General features: G+C 37.4%; 1 protein-coding gene across 2 annotated transcripts in view; it reads left to right on the top strand.

Annotated features, from left to right (window-relative positions):
• Nucleotides 1-22971, top strand: part of Xkr9 (XK related 9) — a 32533-nt gene extending 9562 nt beyond the window's left edge. Inside the window, exons 5-7 of one of the 2 annotated variants that reach the window (XM_027398830.2) lie at nt 179-822; nt 12403-12623; nt 20677-22971. In XM_027398830.2, the coding sequence (XP_027254631.1) occupies nt 551-822; nt 12403-12623; nt 20677-21305 (1122 nt within the window). In that variant the 5' untranslated portion in view covers nt 179-550 and the 3' untranslated portion in view covers nt 21306-22971. The remainder of the gene's footprint in view (nt 1-178; nt 823-12402; nt 12624-20676) is intronic. The other variant, XM_027398832.2, reaches the window with a different exon arrangement.
• Nucleotides 22972-23330: the final 359 nt, after the last annotated feature.

Raw genomic sequence — 23330 nt, 5'->3', positions numbered from 1 at the left:
TAAATACTTGAGTTTGAGATGATGTTATCTACTAGTAACTGTATTTCTGAGACTTGACTTTTCCAAATATAAAAAGTATATTTCATGCAAATATTCTACATTTAGAAACATAGGATCATAAAATCACAGGTCACTCTTTATCATTAAGAGTTAGAAATGTGTTTTTGTTTTGTTTTAGACATTGTTATCTGTAATGAAGAACATGGTAGAAGAGAAGATATGGCAAGGCCTTCTTGTATCACTGGATCTGGATTAGAGATTTTTTTTAAAAGAAAGTTAAAATTATTTACTTTTGTTTTAGTGTTCCAATTTCATAAATGTATTTATTTATTTTTGTCATTAAGGACTGAATATAGGACTTCATGAATGTTAGATAAACACTATGTCCCTGAACTGTATACCCATATTCTTTTATCTAAGTAGACTCAGAGAGTAGCAATTAAAATTCAGTGCTAAGCCACAGGATAAACTAATATTCATTGTGGCATTTCCCTTATTTTTTGTATCTGAAAAATAGTAGCTAACTAAGTAGCTAACTTAGTCATTCATAATGAAATATACCAAATGCAATTTTGCCATGTCCGTTTTGGGCATTATAATCTACGTAACTGATTTAGTTGCAGACATCTTCCTATCTGTTAGGTATTTCCACAATGGACAATATGTTTTTGGTGTTTTAACATTAAGCTTTGTGCTTTGTGGAACACTCATAGTCCAGTGTTTTAGCTATTCATGGTTGAAGGATGATTTAAAGAAAACAGGACAAGAAAATGAGCATTATTTTCTTCTACTTCATTGCTTCCAAGGAGGAGTCTTTACAAGGTGAGTGCATATGTTTAATCCTCAACATTGTTATTTTACCCAAGCAGAAGGTCCCCTTTTTTGAAAATATACACAGTCAAATGTGAGAAGTTTCCCATATGCAAGTAGGGCACATATTGCTTGCTTTCAACCATGGGTTTTTATGTACATCATTTCTAGATTCACTAATAGAGCCTTCCCTTTCCATCACTCCTGACCCATTACCCTCTGCAGTGATTTGAATGAGAGGGTTAAATATCTCTGCGGTAGGATGAAACTTCCTTTGGGTATGTGCCCAAGAATGGTGTAGATGGATCTTTACTTAGATCTATGCCCAACTTCCTGAGGAACTGACACACTGTTTTCCATAGTGGGTGTACAAGCTTGCACTCCCTTTCCCTGCGCCCTTGCCAGCACATGCTATCATTTGTTTTATTGATATTGGCCATTCTGACTGGTGAAAACTGAAATCTCAAAGTACTTTTAATTTATATTTACTTGATAGCTAACGAACACTGAACATGTCTTTAAGTGTTTCTCAGTCATTCATGTTTCATCTTTTGAGAACTCTCTGTTTAGTGCTATACCTCATTTTGTAATTTGTTTTTTTGTTGGCTAGTTTTTTAGTTATTTATATAGTTTAGATACTAACCCTCTATCAGGTGTATAATTTGTAAAGATCCTTTCCCCTTCTGTAGCCTTTGGCTTTGCCCAAATGATGTGTCCAGTATTTGCCATGCAGAGATTTTACCTTCACGAGGTCCCATTTATTAGTTGTTGATCACTATCCTGTTCAGAAAGACCTTCCCTGTGCAAATGACTTCCAGCCTATTTCACACTTTCCTTTTTGTCAGATTCAGTGTATCTGGTCTTATGTTTGGGTCCTCGATCCATTTGGAGTTAAGTTTTGTGCAGGGCAATGAATACGGATTTATTTGCATTCTTCTACATGCAGCCATCCAGTTTGACCAGTATCATTTGTTGAAGATGCTGTTTTTCCTTCAGTGTGTCTTTTCGGCTTCTTTGTAAAAAATCAGGTGTCAATATTTATTAAGATTGTCTTTGTTATCTTTGTGTGTGTGTGTGTGTGTGTGTGTGTGTGTGTGTGTGTGTGTGTGTGTGTGTATGTGTTTCTATATAAAGATGAAAATGGTTTAATTTCAGTGAAGAACTGTACTGTAATTGTGGTGGAGGTTGTATTGAATCTGTAGAATCCTTTTGGTAGAATGGTCATTTTCACAATATTAATCTTACCAATCCATGAACATGAGAGATCTTTCTATATTGTGACATCTTCAATTTCTTTCTTCAATGTGCTAAAGTTTTTATTATACAAGTCTGCTACTTGTTTCACTAATGTTAGCCCAAGATGTATTTATTTTTGAGGCTATGAAGTATGCTGTTTGTCTGATCTCTTTTTCAGTTTGTCATTTGTATAAAGAAAGCTACTGAGTTTTCTGTGTTAACTCTGTAGCCTGCTACTTTGCTGAAAGTATTTAACAGATGTAGAAATTTCCTGGTGGAGTTTTTAGTTTTTTAAATATATAAAATCATATAATCTGAAGATAAAGATACTTTTACATCTTCCTTTCCAATTTGTATTCCCTTTATCTCCTCCAATTGTCTTATTGCACTAGCTAAGACTTCAAGTACTATATTGAGTAGATAAAGAGAAAGTGACAACCTTGTCTTGTTCATGCTTTAGTGGAAATGTTTTGTGTTTCTGTTTAGATGATGTTGCCTGTGGGTTTGCTGTAAATAGTCTTCATTATCTTCCTTGTATATCCTTTGTATCTCTAGTTTCTCTAGGACTTTTATTATAGAGGGATGTTGGATTTTTGTCAAAGGCCTTTTCTGCATCTACTGAGATAATGTTATATTTTTTTATCCTTCTGTCTTTTTATACAGTGGATTGCATTTATTGATTTAGGTATGCTAAATTATCCCTGCATCTCTGGAATGAAGCTTTAACCTTGTTAGGCTATATATATAGGACCAGATACACTGAATCTGACAAAAAGGAAAGTGTGAAATAGGCTGGAAGTCATTTGCACAGGGAAGGTCTTTCTGAACAGGATAGTGATCAACAACTAATAAATGGGACCTCGTGAAGGTAAAAATCTCTGTATGGCAAATACTGGACACATCATTTGGGCAAAGCCAAAGGCTACAGAAAGGGAAAGGGTCTTTTAACCTGATAGAGGGTTAGTATCTAAACTATATAAATAACTAAAAAACTAGCCATCAAGAAAACAAGAAAACAAATTACAAAATGAGGTATAGAACTAAACAGAGAGTTCTCAAAAGATGAAACATGAATGACTGATAGGGTCAGCCTGGGTCAGTACCAAGAGGTGGAGTCCCCACTGAATGGAGATGAGGTGGGAGGTGGGCTCCTACAACCTGACTGCTATAGGACTGAATGTGAGCCTGGAGACGTAGCCAACATTGCTATTCTTTAATCCAAACAGACACGACCTGTTTTGTAGCTGAGTAGTCAGATGAGCAAAGGTACAAAGGTTCTTTATTTGAAAATAGCACAAAGGTTACTTGCTCTTTGCTATTGCTGTTTGTGTGAGTCCTTGCTGTAATGACAGAATTTTCCAGATTCATGAATATAGTATTTTCATCTAAAAAGTATTTTACTGTGTTTAAGAGAGAAAATTTGTGAAATGGGAAACTTTTTTGCCTTAGGGAAGCTGAGAAAGACAGTATTTTAGTCAGTTCTGGAAGTGCACATTCTCAATTAGATGAAAAGAATGGTGTAAAGGTTAGTGTTGATATGCAAATATATCTATAGTAGATAAGACTTAATGTGTAGCACATATAACCACTGAGAGTTATATAGTTATACTAGGTCAAAGGACGTAAGGATTATACTTTGGGAGGTGTATTTTTGTGTTATTTTTTCATTAGCATGCAATACAGTGTGTTTCATTAAGTGATTTCATACATGTATATCACCGTACTTCACTCGCATTCATTCAGCCTTCTGTTACCCCTCTTCCTCATCTCCTTCTCCCACCAGAGTAGTCTTATTTCTGTTTTCATGACTTTTATATGTTTTGACTTTCCATATCTGAGAGAACACTTGTGATATTTGTGTTTCCTCCCACTTTTTACATCTTTTGCCTTTCTTTCCTTTTATTGTTTACCCCCTTCTCCCCTTAAGTAGTACCCCTTCTATCTTCACGTCATTTGTATTTAGGATGTGGTATATTAGATAAAATATGACACTTATTTCTTGAGTTTGGTTTCTTTTGATTACATTATGGTCTCCAATTCCATCTATTTTTCTTTCAAGTGGTAAAATTTCGTTATTTATAACTGAGTAAAATAACAAAGGTCATGAAAGGTGTCTGTGTTCATGTCTGCTTTACACATACAAAGAGACTTGAGAATGTCCACATGAAACAATAATGAATTGTAGTTGTGGAGGAGGGTGACAGCCAAGAGGTAGGATTATAGGAATGGGATGGAGATTAGTCACATTATGGCTTTAAAAAATTATGTCAATGTTTTGTCTGTGTAAACAACTAAATGAAGCAGAGAAAGAAAAACCACCAAATTATGTTGGCTGTTAGTGAGGGATAGGTGACAAAAGTTCATTTTTAATCTTTATTTTATAATTCCTCAGTCCAGGAAATGGAAGACTCCTGAGACAACTAGTAAGAAGTAAGCAAAAGTAGAGCAGTTTGTTAAATTCACAGGGTTGTCTAGGCTAAGTATTGAAAACTTGGGATTTCCTGAATTGTAGGATCATTTTCTTAAAGAATAAGAATAAAGTGTTTGTGTTGGTGGATGGATGATGATGAGAGTCTCCATGAATTATTTACTAGATATATGTGTCTATAGCTTCTAAGTATGGTATATCTAATGTAGCATGACATACAGATTTAGGAGTGTTATGCTATTGTGCCAACTCTTTTTTTTTTTTTTGAGATAGGGTTTCTTTGTGTAACAGTCCTATCTGTGCTGGAACTTACTCTGTAGACCTGGCTGGCCTTGAACTAACAAAGATCCACCTGCCCCTGCCTCCCAAGTGCTGGGATTAAAGGTGTGTTATGCTATCATGATGAGATGATGAGTTGATTCTTATGTCATTATAACATTCCCTCCTCATCCTTATTAATCCTGTCCCAGTCTATTTTTGCCTGGGATATCAGTACAACCATGTCAACTTATTCTTTTTGTGATTTCCTTTGAAACTTTGTGTTTTATGTGCAAGTATTTTGCTAGCCACATACGTTTGCACCTTTTTAAAAAGATTTATTTTTATTTTATGTGTATGAATGTTTTGCCTATTATGTCTATGTTCTGTATGCACACTATGCCTGCAGAGGTCAGCCAAAGGTGTTGGATCCCCTGGAACTGGAGTTATAGATGATTGTGAATTGTCATGGAGGTGCTGAGAATTGAATTTGGGTCCTTTGGATGAGCTGCCAGTGCTTTTAACTTTGAGTGATTTTTTCCTTCCCTGCTCTCTCTCTCTCTCTCTCTCTCTCTCTCTCTCTCTCTCTCTCTCTGTGTGTGTGTGTGTGTGTGTGTCTGTCTGTCTGTCTCTCTCTCTGTCTGTGTCTCTCTCTTTCTCTCTCTAAATCAGCCTCTTTAAAATGGGTGTCTAACCTATTTCTATTTCAATATCAGTATAGATACAGATATTATGTACTTCTGGCTTTCCTTATTTCTGTTGAGAAATCAGCTAACATTCTCATTGTTTTCTATTTAGAAGATTCTTTTCTCTATATACTGAACTCTGAGTAATTAAGAATGATATGGCCCTGTGTAGCTTTGTTTATTATTTCTGTCTGAGTTCACTAAACTTCATGAATCTGTAAATTGCTGTTTTGATGATGATGAAATATATACTCATCAATATTTTGTCAAACCAACTTTCCTGTTTTAGTTTCCTTTTCTTCTGGGATTTAAATTCTACAAGTTCATTTCATAGGTCCCCCCCCCTTTTGTTTCTTCATGGTTTCACCCTGTTTCTATTGAGATATTACCTTTGTCAGGTGAGGTTCCTATAACATTTAAAATGGTCTGTGGCAACAGACTAGATGGCTTGTAAGTGAAAGCAATTAATAACTTACAGTTCTAGAGGCTGTGGATTCTAAGATTAAGGTCCTGGCAGGGTAAGGTCTAGGGAGGTTGTCTTGTTCTAATGCTATAAAGAGACACCATGACCACAGCAAGTCTTATAATGGAAAACATTTATCTGGCGCTGGCTTACAGTTCAGAGGTTTGGTCCATTATCAGTATGGCAGGAAGCATAGCAGCACACAGGCAGACATATTGTTAGAGTTGGAGCTGAGAGTTCTACATCTGGATCCACAAGCAGCAGGATGAGAGCTATTGGGCCTGGCTTGGTTTCTTCTTCTTCTTCTTCTTCTTCTTCTTCTTCTTCTTCTTCTTCTTCTTCTTCTTCTTCTTCTTCTTCTTCTTCTTCTTCTTCTTTTTTCAAGACAGGGTTCTCTGTGGCTTTGGAAGCTGTCCTGGAACTAGCTCTTTTGACCAGGCTGGTCTCAAACTCACAAGGGATTCACCTGCCTCTGCTTCCCGAGTGCTGGGATTAAAGGCGAGCACCACCACTGCCTGGCTTGGCTCAGGTTTTTAAACTTCAAAGCCCATCCCCAGTGACATACTTCTTCCTTCAAATAGTGCCACTCCCTAAACATTTAAAGATATGAACCTATGGGGACCATTCTTACTCAAGCTACCATGGAGGTCCTGCTTCCTCATTCTTAGCGGCTGCCTTCTTGTCTAGCTAGTTGGTGAGAGGGTAAGACACTCTTTGGGGTCTTATTTATAGGGCACTAATTCCATCGTTTATTTATCTCTGAAACCCCCCCCCCATACATCACATGGAAATTAGCTTTCAATATATGGATTTGGGGAAACATAAATATTCAAGCTATAGCACCCATCTTTACTTCAATGATCTGTTTGGTTTTGGCTAAATTTGCTGTTAATTCCATGCAGTTAATTTTGATTTTGTGTATTTTACTTATATAAGAGTTCAATTAAATACTTTATTCTATATACATGTTTTTTCTTTCCATTTCCACCATTTCACCCATGGTACCTTCATAGACTCCTTAACATAGTTCTTATGCTTACTTTAGTTTTCGTTTGTGTCCCTGCATTTGTTTTAGCTGATGTGTTTTTTAACTGCTTTCCCTCTTTGTTTTGAGTCACATTTCCTTTTTTGTTTGAATGTCAAGTAATTTTTTCATTGTGCTGTGAATATTACAAGGTGACTGATACCTTGAAAAGACATTGGTTTCTTTCAAAGCAACAGCCAAATTACAGGCAAATTCCCTTGATATTTTACAGGAGCTTGGTTGAGGAGTAGATTGAGCAGGTCTCTTTTGTTTTTTCCCCATGGTAAAATCTCTTAGTTTTGAGACATACTTTATACTTCTACATTGTGACATTTTCTGGGAGTTGAGGAATTTCTGAGATATTTGCCTGTCATTTCTAATTTGGTGAGAGTCAGATTCTAAGCTCTTCCCTGATGTAGCTAGCTGGTGAAATCTCTAGGGGTTCCCTTCACTTGTTTTCTCCTGTTTCTCAAAGTCTTACTCCATGTTTACAGGGTAGAGGAACAGGCAAAAGCTTGAGGAAAGTAAGCATAGATTTAGGTTCTTTACCCATGGCTTTCTCTTTTCTGAAATGCCCCAAATTTCTATTATTCTGTAGATTCTCACCCAGACTTCTCATAAGGATGTTTTGACTAGTCTTGAGCTGTTTCTAGTTTGTATCATTTGGACTGTGGGTACCTTCAGAGGAAAAGCCAACTATCCATGCACTGGAATTCACACAAGGCCCTTGGTTTTGCTTGTTTTTCTTTTTTTTTTCTTCTTTCCCTCCTGTCCTGACCTGCAGGACATCAACCTGGGGCAAGAGAGTCAGGGATAGGGAATGGGGACAAGAGACGAAGAAAGAACAACCACAAGACAGGATTCTGATCAAGTGGCAGACTTTATTTTTCTCAGGCTAGCTTATATAGTCATCAGAGCAGGATATGGGGGAGGGCAGAATGGGTTGTTTGTTCACCAGGTGTTAGTATAGGCGGGACATTAGGAAGCCACAAAGAGGATGTTTGGCAGGGTAAAGAGTTCATGAGTAAGAGGTCCAGTAAGGGTTGCCTAGGTGACTGAGCCTATGGGCGGAGGACTGGGTTAAATTGCTCCTTTTCTTGAGCTGAGGTTTTAAAGAGCTGCTATGTAAAGGTTAATATACAACTCTGTGGCCGGCCAAGAATGGCCTAGGATCTCATGTCAAACCCTGAAATTTGGCTTCCAACACTCTCTGGTATGTGTGTGTTTCTCAGAATTAATCCATTGTCACTATGAAAGTTTTCCTGCTAACAGCAATTCATTACTGAAAAAGAAGACCTGAAACTTATTTTTTTCTTAAGTGAAAGGATATATGGGGACAAATTATGCAAAGGAAACACTCTCTGTTTCTTTTTCTTGGGCCTATTGACTATTTGTTCCATAAACTGAAACAATGTTTTACCAGTCAGGAAATTATACTCAAATCTTCCTTTCTATGAAATTAGCCTCAAATCAACAGAGTTATATAAAATTTTCATGAACCATTATGTTATTGAGCAAAACTCCTCCTTCATGTCCCTGTAAGTGTAGACAACTTGTCCACTTTGTTTCCCAGGGACTTACACAGCACTGTACATGGTCCAGGTGGGTATCTTACATATGATAGTTCATGTGGAGTGAAGCAGACTGATCAGAAGGTTGATGAAGATTTCTAGTTTTCAGTTTTGGAAACTGAGCAGAGAGAGATTAGAAACTGACAGAATCTGGATTTGAACCAATACATTTTGATGTTGTTAGAATTTTTGCCTCTCTCAGTTTTTCCACCTATTGATGGGATTAAAACAACTTCAACAAAATCAATTTAAGAGAGAAAGGGTTTATTTTGGATCACAATTCAAGGTGCAATCCATCCTTGTGGGAAAGTCAAGGAAGTAGGAACCTTAAACAGCTGGTCACCTTGCATCCACAGTGAGGAACAGGAAGTGATAAATGTACACTAGCTTTAAGCTCTTCATTTTATAGAGTCCAGCATCCCCTGCCCAGGGAATAGCCCTTCCCACAGGTAAAATGGATCATTCTATACCAATTAACTAAATCAAGATAATCCCCCACAGACATGCCCAGACAACCCTCTCCCAGATGAGTCTAGATTCTGTCAAACAGACAATTAACACTAACCATTGAAACATCTGTCTGTCTGTCTAACGTCTATCTACCTAACTACCTATTGATACTAATGTGGCCTCACTGTCACCTGGGCTCAAGAGATCCTCCTATATATGTATGCACATACCATGCCTCTATGTGTTTGATACCACATTTGGCTGAGTTTCTACTTTTTTTTTTCTTTCTTGAGACAGGGTTTCTCTGCGCAACAACTCCAGCTGTCCTGGAACTCACATTGTATATCATGCTGGCCTTGAACTCACAAAAGATCTTCCTGCCTCTGCCTTCCAAGTGCTGGGATTAATGGCACGTGCCACCACTGCCTGGCTGAGTTTCTACTCTTAACACTGACATATTTTCCTCTAACAGTCTTTGCTGCCTGTTACATGTCATTGATAATATTTATGTAATTTCATGTTTTTGAATAGTATTCAACCCACTGATTTATAAACCACTTCATAAATAGGAATCAGATATTTCTTGTTGTGCTAGATACCCAGAACAGACCCAAGTTAAGCTTTCTATTATAAATTAGGCCCAGGCAATGTTAATTTTTCTTCCATGCTATAGTTTCACAGTGTGGTATTTATATCCTAAGACTTGCTTATTTCTTCTGCCTTATATTGCAGTTAGCAGTAGATATACTTGATATGCCTATTGAATTGTAAGATCATTGAGGATAGAGATCATGCAGTTGTCACTGTTATTGGTATTTTCTTTACTGGGGCATCTAGCCCAAATGGAATATAATTCATAGACATGAAAACCAAGGAGAAACTTAAGTAAAGCTAAGGAGCCAACTATCAAAATATATTGGGTTTAGAAAATGTCTAGGTAGATTTAGTAGTGAAGACAGCGGCCTTTAAGTTGTGAAAAGCAGCAAGGCGGCACACTGGAGTTTTGGGAGAAAATGGAAAGACAGTGATGGTAGTATGTGTGGAGGCAGGCCATGGAGAACCTTAGGAGATATAGTAAGAATTTAGGGTTTTAAGTCTGATGGAAATCATTGGAACATTTTAGCTAGAAGAATGACATATAAATTATATTCAAAGTGTTTAATCTAGATGTTGGGAAGAGAGTAGGTTAGATGAGGAACAAGAGTAGACTCTGGGGTGTACAAGATGGATCAGAAGGTAAACGTGCTTGCTGCCAAGCTGAACAACTTGAGATTGATCCTTGGAACACATATGGTGGAAGGAGAGAACCCATTCCCCAAAGCTGTTCTCTGAACTCCACTTATATACTGTGATAGACCCCTCACCTCAAGAATAGAATCAGAAAGAACAATTATGGAGCTAGTGAGATAATCTGGGTCAGGGGTTACCTGATTAGCTTGGGGATGGAGGTCATATAATAAGTGGTGTGAAGTGTTTAGAGTTTGGATATATTTGATGTTAGAATCCAGGATATTTGGGAAGAACTTTACAGGGTTTGAGAATTTCCCACGGTTTTAGTTTAAGCAGCATGATAAATACATACATACATAATACATACATACATATCTATCTATATAAAATCATCTGTATCCATATCTATCTGTCCATTATTATATACATGAAGGAACTGATAGTAGGTAAGGGATTCTGATAAGTTTTGAAATAGTGTCTTAGTTGCCTTTCTCCCAGCTTCAGATTGCTTCTAAATAAGTGTCAACTTTTTTTTATTAAGAATTTTATCTGTAGGCAGGTAGCTAGTATTTATTTAAAAGTTCTTTCAGAAGAAGGGCCTGAGCAGGAGTACTTTAAGAGCCTTGGAGGGTTTTTGTTGTTGTTTTCTTTTGTATTTCTACTATGAGAATGCTCAGAGAATGCCTTGCTGGCATTAATGATTTACTAAATTCAATGGAAAAGATTCAATTTTCTTTTCAGCTTTCACATTCTGTAAGGAAATGTTTTGTGTTATAGTTAAGATAATTGGATACACTTGTCTTAGTTAGGGTTTCTAATGCTGTGAATACCATGACCATGGCAACTCTTCTAAAGGAAACATTTAATTGGGGTGACTTGCTTACAGTTTCAGAGGTTCAGTCCATTATCTTCATGGTGGGGACCATGATAGCATGCAGGTATTCATGGTACTGGAAAGGTAACTGAGAGTCCTATATCTTGCAGGCAGCAGGATGTGACTGAGACACAGGGTTGTATCCTGAGCATAGGAAACCTCAAAGCCTACCTCCTCAATGACACATTTCCTCGAACAAGGCCATGCCCACTCCAACAAAGCCACACCTTCTAGTAATGCCACTCCCTATGAAATTATGGGGTCCAATTACATTCAAACTACCATAACTGTAAATAATTGCTTGCCTTTTGAAATGCAGTAGTTAAGGATCACCACTGGCTCACTATTCTTTGAAGTATCAATAATCATTTTACCCTTTGCAGCCTTAGCTTCTCAATTGAGAAATGAGAAGAGCTCCTAACTAATCTCATGACTCTTGTAAAAATAATGTATGATCATCTGTGCTTAATACACACATCACTCAGGCATTAAAATTTTATGAGGTCTGAATCTCAGTGAAGCCTGTGGAGTGAGTATAAAGGACCTGCACTGAAGAATTTGTGGAAAATTCTTACATTGCTTCAATATGTAGATAAATATACATATCATAAAAATGCGTAAGTGTAGGTGCTAAATAATAGTAAGAGAAAAAGTAATAAGATCTGTTGCATGATAGGTGCCTATAGATAATGGCATTGTATGTATATTTCAAAAAGCTAGAAGGTGTAACACGAAAAATAAATGACCCAGAGGCTAATATTGGGGTTCAAGCTTCAATCTGAGTATCAAAAAAGCAAAGCAGCTGGCCACTGGCTTCTTATCTCTACCTCAGGCTGAATGGGCTGATCCTGTCTCTACGAACTCTCACCAAGCCTCAGACTGAACCTCTCTTCAGTGTGGTTGGAGACTGAATGTCCCTACTGAATTTACTCCGGTCTTATATACCCCTCTAGTGCTAGAATTAAAGGCATGAGCTCTGTTATTCTTTTAGACTGATTCAATCTTGTGTATCCCTGGGTGGCCTTGAACTCAGAGAGATCCATCTATGTCTTAATCCTGAGTCCTAGAGTTAAAGATAAGTGTCTGGCTTCTATGGCTTGTGGCTGACTTTGCTTTCTGAATCCTTAGGCAAGCTTTAATAAATCATAAATAATATCACTACAAGAAGGATTTTTGTATATTTTCACTAGAAAGAAGTGTTAGATATTTGAAGTAACAGATATGTTTAACTTGATTTAAACATTGGAAAGTATTTGTTGTAAAAATCCATATCTCATAAATATGCATAATTTTATCTTTCATATGTTAATTAAAATAAATTTAATGTCTAACAGTATGTGACTGAAGAGAATTGCTGATGTTTATTTTATAGGTATTGGTTTGCCTTGAGAAAGGGTTACGATGTGGTTTTCAAACACAGCAAAAGAACGAGTAATTTCATGGAGGAAAAACCGGATCCTCACAGAGAAGCCATAGACATAGCCACCGACTTGAGCATGCTCAGGCTGTTTGAGACCTACCTGGAAGGCTGCCCACAACTCATCCTTCAGCTCTATGCCTTTCTGGAACGTGGCCAGGCAAATTTAAGTCAGTGTAAGTCTTTCTCAATACCCCTGGCTTGATGTATGCCACTGAGAGCTTATCATAACTTTATAAATCTCAGGACTTTTAGAATTTTTTAATTCCTAAAAATTGTTTTTTGAAATGAAATTCAGCAGCATGTTTCAAATACTAAGAAGTGTGTAAAGATATAATCTCTATTTCTGTTCTTTATGTTCCTTCTCCTGTCTGCCTAGAAGGGAAACTACTGCTGTTGGTTACTAGAGGGTCCTTCAGAGAACCTGGAAAAAGTGTACGCTGTGTTTTGTTTTATTTTTTTCCCTTAAGACAAAAAAAGATAGTAGTTGGCTTTTTGTTTTGTTTTCAACTGCACATCCTGCAGCACTATCCAAATCTGTACAGGAAGGGTTCCCTCATTCTTATCCCATGCATCATGCTATATATAGATAAGCCATAATTTTATTTTTGGTTGTGAGCCTAGCCTTTAACAGCTGAGCCATCTCTCCAGCCCGATAAGCCATAATTTACCAGTCACTCTGTTAGTTATGTTAATTTAGGTTGTTTGAAAATATCTGACTATTAAATGATGTGACTTTTGCATCATTATGGTATGATTCTGTCCTTATCTTTATTATTTTCCTTTTGATCTTTTAAAAAATTTAAAATAGAGTTTTTCATGCAATACATCCTGAATACAGTTTCCCCTCCCTCTATTACTTCCAGTTTACTCCTCCCATTTAGATCAACTCCCTTTCTGTCACCCCCTAGAAAACTTACAGGCATCTAAGGAATAATAATAAAATAAAATAAATTATAATAAGATACAAAAACCAAACAAATCAGAATAGGACAAAATAAGCAAACAGAAAGGAAAGAGCCCAAGAAAGGGTACAAGAGGAAGATATAGACACAGAAGCCCACTAGTTTGCATGCCGTAAAAACACAAAACCAGAAGCCATAATATATGTGCAAAAGACCTGTAGGGTAATACATAGATAGACAGACAGACAGATGGATAGAAAGTTAAAAATTACAAAAAGAAAGAAAAAGTCTTGTTCCAACATTATGAGACAAAGAACCTCCAAAGATGCCACTGAGTTCATTTTCTGTTGGCCATCCACTTGAGAGTAGTTTGTTTCCCCAGTGAGACTCCCTTGGAGAAAATTAAATTCTCATTTGCAAGGGGTTATCAGTTGGAGAGAGCTTCTGGGTAGGGATGGATGCATGTGTCCACTTCTTCCTTATTGCTTTTTTAAAAAGGGAATAATTTGAAGAGTTACTTAAAAATAGTAGCCGGGCAGTGGTCATGCACACCTTTAGTCCCAGCACTTGGGAGGCAGAGGCAGGTGGATCTCTGTGAGTTTGAGGTAAGCCTGGTCTCCAGAGCTAGTTCCAGGATGGTCAGGGCTACACAGAGAAACCCTGTTTCAAAAAACTAAAAACCAAAACCAACCAAACAAACAAGAAAAAAAAGGGAAGAGAGAGTGCAATTATCTAGTAATAGAGAACTTGGCTAAATTTTTGTAGACATTTAAAATAAAACATAGTTCTTAGAAGAATCTTTTTAAAGAAATTTTAATGACATAGGAAAGCATTTATGTGATCAGATTTAATCAAAAGTGTTCATAAGCTTTCCCATCAGCATATTCTTTTTTTTTCTTTTTTCCATCAGCATATTCTTAAGGATACAAATAAATGACTAAAAAGAAACATTTAGATGGAAGTGTGCCAAAATGTTAAGTACAGCTGCTGTTGGTAGAACAATTATGAATGATTTTTTCATGTTTTTACGTTTTTTGGATGTTTTTTGATAATCATAAAAATTATTCAAAATGTAAAAGTTATCATGTTACCATGAAGAATATCTTAGATGATAACCAAATGAGTGTCATTCCAGATATACTGGGTTAGTGTAACACATTCAATTCAACAAATGTAATACATTATATAAGTAGACTTAAGGAGGAGGTGTGGGAGAGATTCTAAAATGTTCAACCTGCATTCATGATAAAAATCCTGGAGAGATTATGAATGGGTGGATCATACCTCAAAATGTAAAGCCATATACAAGAAACTGGCAGATAATATTATACTAAAGAAAGCATTTCTTCTAAAACTGGGAATGAGACAAAGATTCCTACTTTCATCTCTCTTACTCAATAAGAGTTCAAAGTCCTGTTAGATAAACAAGACAAAAGAAAGACATAAAAGGGATAGACACATGAAAGGAGGAAGTCAAACTGTCCCTAATGCAGATTCAAAACTCTATACTTCCAGACTCCCTAGATCATAAGGATTGCAGACCTAATTAAGTGCTTTTAGTAGAGTTGTAGGATGCAAAATCATCATACAAACATCAGTACCCTTCATATATACCAAGAACTCACAGAGAAAGAAATTGGGGAAGATATCCCATTTATAATAGCTCACAAAAATAAAGTACCTAGGAATAAACCAAATCAAAGAGGGGAAAGCCTCCACAGTGAAAACTTCAAGACATTGGAAAAAAGAAAGAAAGAAAGAAAGAAAGAAAGAAAGAAAGAAAGAAAGAAAGAAAGCAAGCAAGCAAAGAGGATACTAGGTAATGGAAAGATATTCCATGTTCCTGGCTTAGCAGATGCAATGTTGTAAAGATGGCTGTGTTACTAAATGTAATCGACAGATTCCATGTGGTTTCCATCTAAATTCCAGTGTCATCCTTCCCATAACTAGTAAAAATAGTCTAAGAATTCACATGGACCCACCAAAGTCCACAAAACAAATATTCAGTGAAATAATGAGGAAGAACACAGCTGGAGATATCACAATACTTGATCTCAAATTATACTATAAAGCTGTAGTAATAAAGGCAGTCTTGGACTGGCAAAATAGAGAGTCTGGAAATACACGAACAAGCCCTGGCTGCCTGATTGTCAACAGAGTTGTCTAAAACATGCAGTGGAAAAAGACAGTCTATTCAAGAAATGGTGTTGGCTTGGCCTAGCAGTCTCCCCCAAGAGCCACAGAAATCTAAAAACAACCCCAATACCAGGCATGAGAAACCCGGTTTCCAGTTGTTGGTCAGGGGAGTTCAAGAGAACCCCCCCCCCCACAAACAATATAGGCTATTGCTGTTGTCCTTGTTTGCCTCCCTGAGGTAGAAGTTAATGTATTATTTCTGAAGACACCATGCACTTTAGACAAAAGACCAGGGACCCAGGCTGGATCTGACTTGAAAGCCACCCCCACACCTGAGAACTAGCTTCCATAGTACTGAAACTTGCTATGCAAGTTTCCAAGGGAGGGAAGCAGCCAATGATCCTACCCACCTGTAACACCTATGAACCACAACTACTAGAATGGCATGGTGACCCTAAGGGTGCAATAACGATTATCTCAGCAGTGACCAACAGCTCTCTAACTGGACTTAAGTCCAGCTCAGCAGGAGGAAAGCCATGTGGTCTCACCTAGCCAGCTACCCAGGACTAGTGAGGTCAAGGGCCTTAGAGGAGTTACCGCTTCCACTTTACTAAGCCATTATAATTCCTAACAGTACTTTAAATATTTGTTCTTGTACCTAGAGATAAATGTAGCTGTCACCCCTCATCACAGAAACTTCTCTTTATAATAGATAGACACTGTTACAGAAAGTCCTAACCTTGTTATGAAACAAGTGATTGTGAGATTCCCAGCCCCAGCTGGTGCATCTACAACACAACTCCCACACCTAAGACTTAGGGAACATTGCGGAAAAGCGGGCAGATTCTTGTAAGAGCCAGAGATCCAGGATATCTGCTGTGAGATGTGTTCTCTAGAAGTGACAGGGAGGTTTCACCCACAATACCTCACCAATATGGCTGCCTAAACAAAACCTGAAAAAGTATAACACCAATAGACATGCTAACATGGAAGTGAGAATCTCACAGGGCCCCATCCATAACAAGGAACTTCAGGAAACTAAGGAATTCTGGGACTGGGGGAAATAGTCTTTCACAAGGATTAAACCCCCTAATTGGTTATTGAATACCAAGTGGTCAGTCCTGAATTCTTATACATACAAGCAACACTAAATGAACTAAGCAGGTTGACTTTATATATTGAGGTGTGTGTGTATGTGTATATATGTGCATGTATAACAGTAACAACTTTCTAAAAAGGCCGTTATTTCAAGAGGGAACAAGGCACAGGGTATATGGGAGAGTTGGAGGGAGGAAGGTGCAGGGGACAATGATGAATTTTTTATTTTAAAAAATATAAAATTTTTAATAATAAGAAATGGTGCTGACAAAATTACATATTCACCTACAGAAGAATGAAATGAAAACCATATCTTTTGTGCAAAAATCAATTCAACATGTATCAAAGACCATAATTTTTCTTTTCAATGCTATTAGCGTGATTTTATTTTATTTTTTTTTCTTTTCAGATTTTTTTATTTGAATTAGAAACAAGATTGTTTTACATGACAATCCCAGTTCCCTTCTCCCTTCTCCCTCCATCCTCCCCTACCACCTCAACTAAAACCCTTCCGATCACATATCCTTTCTTCTATTCTTCCCCCGACTCAACCTTTCTGCTCCCTCATGACCTCTGCATCCTTCCTCTTCTTCCCTTCTCATTCTTGTAGCTCCCTACCCCTTCTTCCCATGCTCTCAATTTGCTCAGGGGATCTTGACCCTTTCCTCTTCTCCAGGGGACCATGTATGTCTCTCTTAGGGTCCTCCTTGTTTACTAGCTCAAAGACCATAATGTAAAGCCTGAAATGTTGAAACTGCTAGAGAAAAACTGGGAATAGGCAAGGACTTTCTGAACAGAATCCTGGCAACACAGGGACTAGCCTCCAGAACCAACAAATGGAACTCCACTAAGTTATTACACAACAAATGCTACATCAGAGCAAACAGCCCACAGATTGGGAGAAAAATCTATACCTGCTGTACTTCAGATAGGGGCCTAATATGCAGAATTTGCAAAAATTAAACACCAAAATTTCAAATTACCTTTCAGCAAATGGGCTAACGGATTTGACATTCACCAATAGAGCAAACACAGATTTCCAATAAGTATCTTTTTGTTATTGTTGCTCTTTGTTTATTTTGAGACAGGGTTTCTCTGTGTAGCTTTGGACCCTATCCTGGCACTCGCTCTGGAGACCAGGCTGGCCTCAAACTCACAGAGATTGCCTGCCTCTGCCTCTTGAGTGCTGGGATTAAAGGGTGCGCCACCAACGCCCGGTCACAATGGAATTTTACTTATTTATAAACAAAAATGAAATTATGAAATTTGCAGGAAATGATGAACCTGGAAAGTATAATATTAAATCAGATGACCCAAACTCAGACAAAAACCACATGGTCTCTCTCATACTCAGACTTTACCTTGTAAGGTATGCATGTACACATATAAATGGATGTAAATTTAGCTAAAGCATAAAACACTAGAAAAGATACCAACATGGTTATTACAAAAAGTGGCTGAGGAATGGGTGGGGCACATGTGACAAGAAAACAGAAAAGAGGCTACAGGGGGACAGGGCTGATGGGAAGGTAAGGGGGAGGGACTTACTAAAACACTGAAAATGCCATAATGATAACTAAATCCTTTGTTGCTAATTAAAAAAAATGAAAATTAAAGTCATGTTATAGAAATGGTTTATAAATTGAGCATATTCTTTGAAGAATAAAGCAACAATGTCAACACTTAAGGACAAAGATACTGCTTGGGAGAATAGCAAAAATACCAATACAAAGGTATCAATAAGATTCCAGTAGAATGCAGTTGGACAAGAGGCATGGACTCTGTGATGTCTTGAGGTCTACTGAGAGCATGATAAATATGGTTGATAACAATATGCTATATTTTAAAAGTTGTGAGATAGTATACTTTAAGTGTTCTCAAAACAAAAATGATGAATATGTGTGATATAACATGTTAATTGGTTTAATTTAGCCATGCCATTGTGAACATACTGTATTGTGTATCATAATTTTGCATGACTTTATTTATGAGCTAAATAAATAAATGGAAAAAAATAAAGCAACATCAAGCTTTTAAAGTAAAAAAAAAATAAAATTGAAAAAAAAGATTCCAGTAGAAGATGCAAAGTAGATGGAAAGCAGCTTATTCAAATCAGCCATTTCACTTGAAAACTAAATTATTTTAGGCAATCCTTCCATTGAAAATATGACATTAAATAAGATACTTAAAAAAAACTTCCATAAATGCAAAATATTTGATACAACATATCAGAATTTTCATGGAAGTGGGAATGGCCTGTGGTTGATTAGAATTCTGAAGATGTTTGGATCCTCAGTGTTTAACTAGAATTCTGAAGGTGTTTAGATACCCAGGGTATTTCTTAGTCTCACAATTACTCAGTTTTGATTATTTCCTGGAGTGTAGAAGACAGAAAACAAATAAGAAGCAAGGCAATGGTTACTTAAAGGAAATACAAAATACTCTAAAAGTAGGAAACATTGTTTCTGAGAGATTAAAAAAAAAGCCTTAAACTAACCCAAACTGAAACACAACTCCTACTTACATAGTATAATAAAGTGAACATTGAGTATTTTTACCAAATATAATTTTGTTTCTCTTTTGGATAGTTGGAGGGAGAGGAAATGGAAGAAGGTGTGTCTATATGTGCTACATTTCCCTTTTCCGAATAGAAAAGAGTGAGCAGTGTCTTCTGAGGATAAACTAAGACTGTGTTTGTGTAAGAATATGACAGTGCATGTCAGGGCCACAACTAGCAGAGCTGGGGTTTGCAGCTCAGTGGGGAGGGGACCTAGAGAAAGTGACTGCTGGTTTTCTTTAGGGTTTGCAGAACTTTTAAAACCATGTGTATGTATTAATTTGGTGGCGATTAAAGCCAGGCACGGTGGTGCACACTTGTAATCCCAGCACTCTGAAGCCTGAGGCAGGCAGACTAATTTGAATTCAAACTACCCTGGGCTACACAGTTTCATGAAACAAACAAACAAAAAAATCAAAGAGATCACCCAGATACAAAAACACATCGCATGGGCTGAAAAGAGGGGTCAGCAGTTAGGAGCACTTACTGCTCTTGCACAGGGCCAGGTTCCGGTTCCAGAAGCCAAATGATGACTCTGGGTTTTCTCTAACTCTAGTTTCAGGAGATCCAACGCCCTCTTCTGGCCTCCGTGGGTATCAGGCACATGCCCGAAAAACACCTTTAGACATAAGATTTAAAAATTTGTTTTTAAAAGTCACTGGGCAATTTAGGGGAAAGTGATATTTTAATTAAAATGAGTCCAGATCCATTGTGTTTTATGCCAAAATCAAGAGAGGAGAAAAGGTGCTCATAAAGCCCTGCCCACTCTCAGCAAGAAACACATCATTGGAAAGATGACTAGGCACCGATAGACCTCGGGTGTGACTCAAAGCGACTCCTACTCTGTGGCCACCTTTATTTTGGTGTTCTCATATATTTGCTTTACCTTTTAAAACATCCTCTGTTTGGACAGTGGGGTTAGAAATGGCTTGCATTTCTTGAACAGCAATGAACTTTGGCTGTTTGCTGGGAGAAAACAGGTGAAGATGTCAAAACTATAGAAGTTTGTGAATTTCACATGACTAAGGGTCTGTAGGTTATGAAAAATGATTTTGTTAATGATGTATACTTATGTTAATTTTCTGTTTAACTGTCTCATACCTCATTAAGCTATCTCTCAGTGAATTAGGTATGTGTACAAGGTCAAAGCCAAATAGTGTAGAGAATTTAGACATAATTGTGTTTAGCCAAGGTATTTTTTTTTTACTGAATCTATTCAAGATTATTCTAAAGCAGTATGCTATAGTTCATTAACACACCAACTTTCAGACAGCTTTTGTTTCAAATCTCAGTTCTATTCCTTTCTAGTTGCATAAGAATCAAGTAACAAATTTCTTCAAACTTTGGCTCCTCTAATGCAATGTGGAGATATCAAAATCTACCTTCAGTGAGTTAGATAAGTGCTGTGTTGGTGTGTTTCTACCCTCCTCAAGCAGGCATGGCACATGCTAATTTGCTATTGTAATTATTATTCTTACTAGTTTTACTGTTACCATTCCTAAACCAGCATGTCTTTTGTGTTTTGTTTTGTAGATGCAGTCATCTTGATTTCCTGCTGTGCTATTTCTTGGTCAACAGTGGACTATCAAGTAGCTTTAAGAAAGTCATTGCCTGATAAAAATCTCCTCAGGGGAGTCTGTCCCAAACTCACCTATCTCTTTTACAAGTTGTTCACCTTGTTATCGTGGACACTGAGTATTGTGCTTCTGCTGTTTGTGGATGTGAAGGTTGCTTTGTTCCTGTTGTTATTTCTTTGGATCATAGGTTTCATATGGGCATTTATAAAGCAAACTAAGTTTTGTAACTCTCTAAGTATGGAATTCTTATATAGGGCTGTTGTTGGAGTCATCCTTGTGTTTACATTTTTTAATATCAAGGGACAGGATACTAAATGTCCAATGTCTTGCTATTATACTGTAAGGGTGCTAGGCACCCTGGGAATCTTGACTGTGTTCTGGGCTTACCCTCTCTCTATTTTTAATTCAGAGTATTTTATCCCCATCAGCGCCATTGTAATTCTTGCTCTTCTCCTTGGGATTGTTTTTCTTACTGTTTATTATGGCGTTTTTCACCCAAACAGAAATATAGAAGCACAGCACGATGAAACTGATGGAAAATCAGTACAGAGAGATTGTAGAATGAGATATTTTCTAATGGACTGAGTTGTGAATTTATGAGAAATGTTTTAGTTTTTGTTTTCTCACCAAGTAAAGAAAATGTCTCTTATATACATGCATTGTTTCTTATTTTTGTCACCTTTGACTTGAAGTGAGTTATGGTTTGTAGTATTTTATTATTTAAAATAACTTCTTCTGTATGCTACTGAGGATTAAGCCCAGAGCCTTGCGCATGCTATTCCATCACTGAGTTGTACCTCTAGATGTCTCGATGGTTTCAGAAGTCTTGAGTACTGAGGTATTTGCTTTCTGTCTGATAGAGCTGCCATCTCACTCCTCAAGTGGAATAGACAATGTGGTTCCCATGAGGCCCACAATGAGCTTCTCTCCAGCTTTCCCCCCATGGTTCCTAGAACCGCAGTGCCTCCTGTGGACTACTGCCAGAGGAAGGGGAAGAGGAGAGTGGCTCACTCTTTTTTTTTCTACTTTCTTCAGTCAGCACATGGCTCCTGAGTTTGGGACAGGGTGAGTGGAAGGAAAGGGGATGGAGAAAAGACGAGAGCAATTCTTAGAGTGAACGACTGTGCTCTTTGCATGAACTTCCCACTTGGGAAACAAAGAGCAGAATTGGAGAGGACAGAAAAATACATTGTTTACTGATTATTTAGCTTTATAGACACATTTTATTAGTAGATAATAGTTATATATGACAATGAGTGTTATTATGGAGTTCATAAATGACATAATGTCATGTTCCTACCTGATCTGTCTCTGTCCTGCTTACCTACCTCTTCCCAACTTGCTTCCCTGCTTTCAAATCTTGTTTTTATTTGTTATGACCCAACTAGTTTTCACTATGGTTGTTTACAGGAACATTGGCCCTTTATGCCTCTCTCTTCTCATCAGACTTTAAGTTACTATAAATCTTTACTGAGGCGTGGGCTTCTCATTTCCCTCCTCCCTCCATGACAGATGTTGATGGGCTCAGTTTCTTGTAGGTATTGTAGCTCTGTGAGTTTGAGACCATAATAGCCATGTCAGACCAGAGAAATTGTTCTACACCACTACCTCCTCTCTCTAGCTCTTACATTCTTTTTGACCCTTCTTTTATGCTAGTCCCTGAGCCTTGGGAGGGGGGTGACATAGATATCCCATTTACAGCTGGGCACTCAACAGTGGCTCATTCTCAGTACTTGGACTGGAATGTGCAGTCACCAGTGAACACTCAGAAAGAAGCTTCACTGAGTAGAGCCATCAGCAGTGCCAAACTATCAATGCAGGTGTTCAGAAGACAATTTGATGGGCACATCATGCCTCTTACAGCAAATCTTGATATCATTTTTATTAGTTACATTTATGCTGAGTAGTTTTAAAGTCAGATTTGATTCATATTATTTAAAAAATCTGGTAAAATATACAGCAAAATGTCTTGATCATTTTAAGTATAGTTCACTAGTGTTAACTATACTCACTTTTTGCAATAGATACCTTTTCACTTTGCAAAGCTCCGACTATATACGAATTGACGAGAAACTCTTCCCTCTGATCCTGGCAATAAGTTTATTTCATGTGTCATGATGTCTCCAAGGCTCATTCATGTTGTAGTATGTGGTATATTTTTGTGTGTTTTTCATGACCAGATGATATTCCATTGTATGTAAAAGCCACATTTTCTCTATTTGTCTATCAATAAATATTTGAGCTGCTGTCACCCTTGACTGTTGTGAACAATACAGTAATGAGTATAGATTTGTGACTATTTCTTTGGGATGCAGCTTTCAGTTTTTGGGTCTATGTACTCAGAAGTGGGGTTGCTGGCTTGTGTAGTAACTGTATTTTTATCTCTTGAGGCATCTTCATACTGTCTCTCATAATGGAAGTGTCATTTTATGATCCTACCAACAGGTACCAAGGCTAGTATTAGTTGTCTTTGTGACGCTGTGATGTGCACCTGATACACACCATTAAAGGGAGGAAAGTGCATAGCTTCTGAGAGATTATCAGAGCCCCACAGTGGGGAGGGAAGGCATGGTGAAGTAGCTGTGTCTGTGCTAACAGCAGCACACTGAT

The sequence above is a fragment of the Cricetulus griseus genome, chromosome 2 (assembly GCF_003668045.3).
Source record: "Cricetulus griseus strain 17A/GY chromosome 2, alternate assembly CriGri-PICRH-1.0, whole genome shotgun sequence".
Classification (NCBI taxonomy): domain Eukaryota; kingdom Metazoa; phylum Chordata; class Mammalia; order Rodentia; family Cricetidae; genus Cricetulus; species Cricetulus griseus.
Note: the sequence above shows the minus strand (reverse complement) of the source record. Positions and strands in the feature narration are given on the sequence as shown.